The sequence below is a fragment of the Suricata suricatta genome, chromosome 11 (genome assembly GCF_006229205.1).
Source record: "Suricata suricatta isolate VVHF042 chromosome 11, meerkat_22Aug2017_6uvM2_HiC, whole genome shotgun sequence".
NCBI lineage: Eukaryota > Metazoa > Chordata > Mammalia > Carnivora > Herpestidae > Suricata > Suricata suricatta.
The window spans coordinates 104,595,369-104,602,782 of NC_043710.1; the positions used below are offsets into that span (position 1 = coordinate 104,595,369).

Genomic DNA, 7,414 nt, shown 5'->3' on the forward strand with positions numbered 1-7,414 from the left:
TATTTCTCTCTCTTTCTTTTTCCTCCTTGCCTTTTCTCCCTACCTTCCTTTTCTTCTCCGTTTCCTGCCAATGTTTTTTTCTCATCTTCTTTTTTATTCTTTCTTTTATTTTTTCCTTCTCTCCCTTCTCCTTCTCCAGGTCCCTCTTTTCCTGTCGTTGTATTTTCTGTTTCTTGGCACCGCTTTCTTGCCCCCTCCCCCAGTCCATGCGTGGGCACAGCACCCACATGAATTCAGTGCCGGATGCTTCTTCCTGTTCTGACTCCAGGCAGCCTGACTCCGAAAAAGGAATGAGCTCCCGGCCACACTGGTCATGGCTTGGGGCCATAGTGCCTTGTGGGTACACGCAGGGAGCCCCCGGGGGGACACATGGGGTCTTCGGAGGGAGTAGTTAGGACACGGAGGGGAGCAGCTAAGTGCTGTTTGTTCTTTAATGATGCAACAGCTGCAATGGAAACCCCAAGTGGATTCCTGATAAGCGCCAAACCTGCTAACAGTCATGGGAACGGCCCCCGTCAGTGGATAGTGTCATGCTAGATGTAGATTTTATAATGGACATAAATAAGAGGAAACATCCTTCTAGAAACTCGCAGCCGCTTTCTCAGTGACAATGAGAAAGGAGCTGAGAATCTTTGTGTCTTTGTGTCTCACTCCGGATGCTGGGCTTCAGGACGTGTATTCAGGAATCCACAAGCGTCCTTCCTGAGTCTGAGCCCCTTCAGGACCTCAGCCTGGGGGCCCGGGGACAGCCTGCTTCTTCTGGCCTTGTCCTGCTGTCAAGCCTGCATGTACTCATCCCGGTGTGGGGGTGCCTAGCTCTTTAAACTGCCTAGAAGTTTGGGGATGCCCAGTTTCCCCTATTCTGCCACGTGTCCTCAACTCCCTTCCTCCAGAAGGAATTCCTGGAGATGATTCTCCTTGTTTTGTCTGGATTGCGCAGTGAGGAAGCACATGACTTCAGAGAAGGGTAGCCCATCGCCTGGAGCCCGACCCAACATCTCAGGACCCAACTCCGGCTAATGGCCATCCGAAGGGGCTCCGTTGGTGACTGTTAAATGCTGAATGCACATTTCGTCGTGCCCGTGAGTAAGGGGGGAAATCCAGACCAAATCAAAAAGGACTCGTCCCTGACCAAGGTGATTTTTTTTCAACAATGACAAGGAGAAAATTCTTCCTTCCCAGTGTTCCCAGCCTATGCCACGCTTAAATCCAACTGGAAACAGAATTGAAAGGAATAAACATCTTTTGTGGTTGAAGTTTGCCAGGATTTGATACAGATACGTCTTGCTTTTCACACACTCGAGGCCAAAAAGCCCACTTCTACCCAAACGGTAAAGCGGAAGTGAGATTCACTCAAACCGAAATTCACAGTCACACTCACACAAGTTTGTTGGCACACAGCTGGGGGTCTGAGGGATAGATCTTTTCCTATTCTACCGACAAAAGAAAAAGAAACACTTCTTTCAGGAAAACAGTGAAAAGGATGGGGCACCTGGGGGGCTCAGCTGGTTGAGCATCTGATACCAGCTCCCGTCATAATCTCATGGTTTGTGAGTTCAAGCTCTGCCTCGGCCTCACTGCGGTCTGCGCAGAGCCTGCTTCAGATCTTCCGTTCCCCCTCTCTTTCCCTCCCCTGCTCATGCTCTCTCTCAAAAAGAAACATTAAAAAAATTCTTAAAAGGGAAATATTGAGAATGTCCAGGAAATGGTCTAATAAGCAAAGGAAGGGCTGGGATCCCAAATCACATGTCCGGTGGATTTACTTCACTGTACACGTCGTAACAGAAAATCATAGAGGCATATATGTCAGAATATCAACAGAGGCTCTCTCTGGGTCGTGGGTAAGCCCATGGATGATTTTAATGTTTCTTCACATTTTTCTATAATAAGCATGTATTGTTGTATTCTCCTTTTTAAATTAAAAATGTTTTAATATTACTTTATTTTTGAGAGAGAGAGACAGAGCACAAGTGGGAAAGGGACAGAGAGAGAGGGAGACCCAGAATCAGAAACAGGCTCCAGGCTCTGAGCTGTCAGCACAGAGCCCAATGCGGGGTTTGAACTCACAAACTGTGAGATCGTGACCTGAGCTGAAGTCAGATGTTCAACCGACTGAGCCACCCAGGTGCCCTTATTATGTTTTCATAATACATATTATGGGGGAGCCTGGGTGGCTTAGTCAGTTAAGCCTCCGACTCTTATTTCGGCTCAGGTCATGATCTCATGGTTCATGGGTTCAAACCCTGCATCAGGCTCTGTGCTGTCAGAGTTCGGAGCTTGCTTGGGATTTTCCCTCTCTTCCTCTGTCTCTGCTCCTGCCATACTTGTGCTCTCTCTCTAAAAAATAAACTTAATAATAAATATTATATATATGAAAAAATATATAAATATATTTACATAGTATAAATTACATATACAGGTACTACTTAAATATTTAAATTTAAATATTTCACTGAGAAAAATAAATAAACAAATACTTCAATGAGGACCAAAGGGCAGAGGTAACCACATGCCCGGCCCCTGCTTAGGAGGAGGGGTGAGGGAACGGCCCCCCTGCTCCTGCCTCACCCCTCCCCGGACCCCAGCCCCAGCCCCACGATACCCAAGCACAGTAGCCACAGGACATAAATGAAGGGGGCCGTCCAGGGCCTCTCCAAGCAGACAGACTGCACCCCTGCAGCGCCCCCCACCTCCCACCCCAAGTCACTCCTTGGGACATTTGGCCGGGCCACCTGGCTGTAGGAGTGTCCTGCCCCGTGACATCAGCTGGGCGGGCTGCCCTCTCACTGGCTCCCTCCCACCCTCCCGCCCCCGAAACCTGATCAGGCTGAAGGACTGATTGCAGGAAAACCTGGCAACCGCCCAGAGCTGGTGGCCAGGGCAGTGTGAGGCCGCAGCCTCAGAAGGTGCGGGAGGCGGCCCTGGGAGGCAGGCCGGCAGGGACATGAGGCGGGCACAGCGCGGGCAGGCTGCCGCCTCTCCCCATGTCTCACCCTGAGGCCACTCCAAGGCACCCCACCCCCCGGAAAGTCACCATGCTGTCGTGGGCGCCACGGACCCTGCTGGCCTTGCTTCTTCCCGCGCTGCTGGCGCCGGGACAAGGTAAGGGGACGGTGACCTGGCTGGCCACCTGCAGAGGCGGGGTGGGGGATGTTTGATCGCCCCAGGGGTTGCCGGCGTGGGTGGGGGGGAGGTTTTGGAGTGGCTGCTGCTTCAGGAAACTCCGGGATCGCATCACATCTGAGCATGAGAATTTGAAGGCACTGGGGTCCAGCTCAAAAGTAGGGGCGGTGGGTTGGCAGGTAGGGGCAAGGCTTGCAGAGAGGGGCTCCGCTCTTCCTTGCCTTGCCCCCCAACTCTCAGAATGGCAGCTGCAGGGGACCTTGGACTTCATCTGGTCCGCCCCTTCTTGTTATATATGGGAATGCTGTGGTCCAGAGACGGGGGTAACTCACTCACGGTCACACAGCACAGAGTGGAAACCAGAATCAACCTCGGCCTCACTGGTCTTTGTGGCGTGGGCTCCCTGGGCCCCCTTTCCTCAAGCTCCCTCCCAGACCTAAGCGTCAGTAACCCCAAACTTCTCTGCATTCCCCTCCGCTTCCCTCCTGCTTTTCTGGGATGGGACGTGTTTGGGTCACAAAAGGATTCATTTCCTTTTGCCACAAACAATATTTATTCCCTGTATTGGACGGTTTTCTCTCCATGCAGCGCTAGGTTGGGGAGAGTTAGGATGCCATCCCGGCCCGAGCAGGTGGGAAGAGCTTACGTGCACACCGGTGTCCCTCCCTCGAGCCGTCCCTGGGGAAGCCCGGCAGGACCGGCAGACCGTGGCTGTGTTTCCGGGAAGGCTGTGGCCTGGAGCTTTCTTGGCTGAAAATTACGGTCCGATCTGGCTCCCTTCACACAGGTCCGATTCCCAGCAATAGGATCCGAGCTGTTGCTGGCGTTGTGAAGGTACACGGAGATCTGGATTTGATCTCACGCCCCGCACTTGTGGGGCACAGTCCCCACCTTTCCGAGCCTTGGGGATTCTTATCTGGGAACAATGCGGTCCTGACGGCCACCCCAGTGGGCTGCCTGAAGACTGAGATGGAGAATGTGTTAACTGATGTTATTTCACAGGAGACAATAAATGGTCTCTCGTCCTGCCCCTGTCTCTGCTCCTCTCTGTCTTTCCGAGGGAAGCAGAAAGTTGATCAGGGACTGGTGGGTGGGGAGCAGGAGGGGGGGCCTGTAGCAGGAATTTGCCCACATTGTATAGACAAGATGGGAGAGGAGGCCGTCTTGTTTGGAGAAAGTCAGGCCCACTGGCGCCCCGTCCGTGGAAGACCCCAGAGGCACCCTGCTGGTCCCTTAGCAGCCTTGCCCCTGTGCCCCGGTCCTCTAGGGTTCTCCCGTTCCCCACCCTGTGCCTTTCACCTTCTTTTTCTGGGCACCTTTCAGGAAGTGCTTCTACTGTTTCCCAGAGAGAGAACAGGTGCACACGACACCCCGTAGAAGGGGGTGAGGACCTTGGAGTTGGGTTTTCTCATCGCTATGTTGTCCTTGTAGGCCTCCTACTCTGGGAACAATTCAGTGTCTCCTCACCTCCTGGAACCTTACATCTAACCCTCTGTCCAACCCCACCAGTCTGCCCGTCAGTCAGCCCTTTGAAGGGGATTTGGCCAACAGGAGCTGAGGGGGGAATTTCGCAGGAAGGAACGGCAGTTTTCGTGGGATGCCTCCTTTCTGTCTTTGTGAATAGGAGGCTGGGGTTAGGGAGGTGGCGAGGATCTGGGCAGACGGTGAGTTCTGCCCTTGACTGAGGCAAAGCTTCATGCAGACCGTTGGGCTTAGGGGTTGTGCACTTGGGGCAACCTGCCCTTGCAACCCCTCTCCTTCCAGCACATGCCCCGAGGGCCACGCCTCCTTAGCCTCCCCAGCCCCTCCTCCGTCTCCTGCAGACCCCTCCCTGGGCAGACCCTCTCCTGCAGCCCCTGGCCACTTAGACCTCGCCCGTCATACACCCCCTGCGTTCACAGCCCAGCTCCCCTCTCTCACGGAAATGAGTGTGTAGGTTTCCCCTAGGAGAAGATGCCTTCAGGTTTGGGCTGGAATCTCCGTGGACAAAACATTCCAGTGACAGGAGCTTCAGTCTGCGGGGGTGCCTGGGACTCTGAGGTGGAAATCGTGGCGACGTTTGCCTTTTAATAGATTTCAAACCACGGCCAGAGGCGGGGGAAGCCTCAGGCTCTGATGCCCCCTGTGCACTGCTCTTCCCAGCCAGGCTCAGGGAGCACCCCGAGGCCCAGAACGCCTCCAGGCCGGCACTCCTGAGGCTCTCCGAATACCTCCTGGCCAACTACCAGAAGGGCGTGCGGCCTGTGCGGGACTGGCGGAAGCCAACCACCGTGTCCATCGACGTCATTGTCTATGCCATCCTGAGCGTGGTGAGCACTCGGCCCCGATCTGCCCCGCTCAGGGCTGGGCCTTTCGGGGTGGGAGACCACGTACGGCCAGGTCGCCCCTGGGCAGCACAGGGGACATCCAGGTACCCAGAGTCGCTGTGATGTGGCACAGACCCACGTCAGGATGGACAGTGGCACCCACGGTCTACACGGCTGTCCAAACCAGAAACCAGGGTCACCCCCGTGGCTGCCTCTCCCAACCCCCATTCCTAGAGGGCCACTCAGCCACACACGGTTCCTGACGCCTTGAATCCCGCACCATCTCCTGGCATGAGTCGTCCTGTTCACCTGTCCTATCATTCCTCGGCCCTTGGTGTCTCACTCGGGCCTCTGATACGTGACAGGTGCTGCTAAATGATTGTCCCGCAGTGAATCCTAAACAATTAATAAATCAATCCCTTCATCAATGCGCTGCCCAGAGAGGAGGCCACACGCTGTGCAGACGTCAACAAGAAAGCGGTTGCAGAGACGGAGGGGCAGCTGAGCAAGCGGGGCCTGACCTCACCGTCTCCACTGCGATCTCTGTGGCCGGTCGGGAAGGGAGGCTGGCCACTAGATGGGAACGAGGGACAGTGACGGATTTTTGACTGTGTGGTTTTGCATTTCTTGACCGCATTCTAGGGCAGGAGGGAGGTATAGACACACAGGCACACAAATACAGAACAATATGTAGATAGACGGGCATCTGGGGGGCTCAGTCAGCTGAGCATCTGACTCTTGATTTCCGCTCAGGCCATGATCTCAGGGTTTGTGGGGTCGAGCCCCATGTCGGGCTCCTCGCTGACAGCACGGAGCCTGCTTGGGATTCTGTCTCTCCCCCTCTCCCTGCCCCTTGCCCACTGGTGCACACGTGTGCACTTTCTATCTCTCAAAACAAACATTTAAAAACATATAGATAGAATATTTTCTGTATGTCTTCTCTTTTTTAAAAAAATGTTTATTTATTTTGAGAGAGAGAGAACACCATCAGGGGAGGGGCAGAGAGAGAGGAGGAGAGAGAGTCCCAAGCAGGCTCCACACTGTCAGCACAGAGCCCAGCTCGGGGCTCGACCCCGCCATCCCCGGGATCATGACCTGAGCCGAAATCAAAAGTCAGACCCTTAACTGACTGAGCCACCCAGGCGCTGCCTGCATGTCTCCTTTTATCTTGTATGTTATGTATATTATGTATGTAAAATGTATGTTACACAGAGACATATATGTATAACATAATAGAAAATAGTAGAAGATGACATATGAACGGATAGATAGATAGATAAACAGATAGATAGATATAACGTTAAAAAAGAAATGACTGTATTTCTTCCCAGGTGTGTCCTAGTAAAAGACCGACCCCTTCTTCCTGGATGGCCCTTTGCTCTTTTCCTTCACTCTCTCTTCCCGAAGGAATAGGGACACGAAGCACGTGTGCGTACGTGTGCGAGGTACGTGTGCAAGGAGGATGCCGGCCCACAGGGCACTGACCCGAGCTCCCTCTCCTTTCCCAGGACGAGAAGAACCAGGTCCTGACCACCTACATCTGGTACCGGCAGGTGAGCATCTGCCCCCACTTCCTGGGACGGGGCTTCCCCTTCCAGGAGGGATCCCTCCCTCTGAAGAGCCAGGACTGTCCGAGGCCTTGGCGAGGCGAGGGCAGGGAAGGGGAGGGGAGAGGCTCAGAGGCAGACTCAGGGGACCCAGGAGTCCGGGCCCCTCTCGTTAAGGACTGGCGCTGGAAGGCAGCTCCCTCCGGCCGCTCTGGTTTCTGAGGGTTTTCACAGCAGCTCAAACAACATCTTGTCCTGCCTCTGTTGATAAACACCTCCAGTGCCCCGTGCTCAGCGGACAGCTCCCACACTCTCAAACAACTCTAACTGCTAGAAAGTTCTCCCTTCCACTAAGCCAAGGGCGAGGACAATCAAGTGGGGTGATTGATATAGAAAGTTCTAGCCACTGAATCCTCACATCCTTGGCCACCTCCCAAC

At 54.0% G+C, this 7,414-nt stretch overlaps 1 protein-coding gene across 1 annotated transcript in view; it reads left to right on the top strand.

Moving 5' to 3' along the window:
• The first annotated feature begins 2,887 nt into the window (after positions 1-2,887).
• Positions 2,888-7,414, top strand: part of HTR3A (5-hydroxytryptamine receptor 3A) — an 11,304-nt gene continuing 6,777 nt past the window's right edge. Inside the window, exons 1-3 of the mRNA XM_029956306.1 lie at positions 2,888-3,102; positions 5,266-5,432; positions 6,938-6,982. Of these exons, the coding sequence (XP_029812166.1) occupies positions 2,985-3,102; positions 5,266-5,432; positions 6,938-6,982 (330 nt within the window). The 5' untranslated portion in view covers positions 2,888-2,984. The remainder of the gene's footprint in view (positions 3,103-5,265; positions 5,433-6,937; positions 6,983-7,414) is intronic.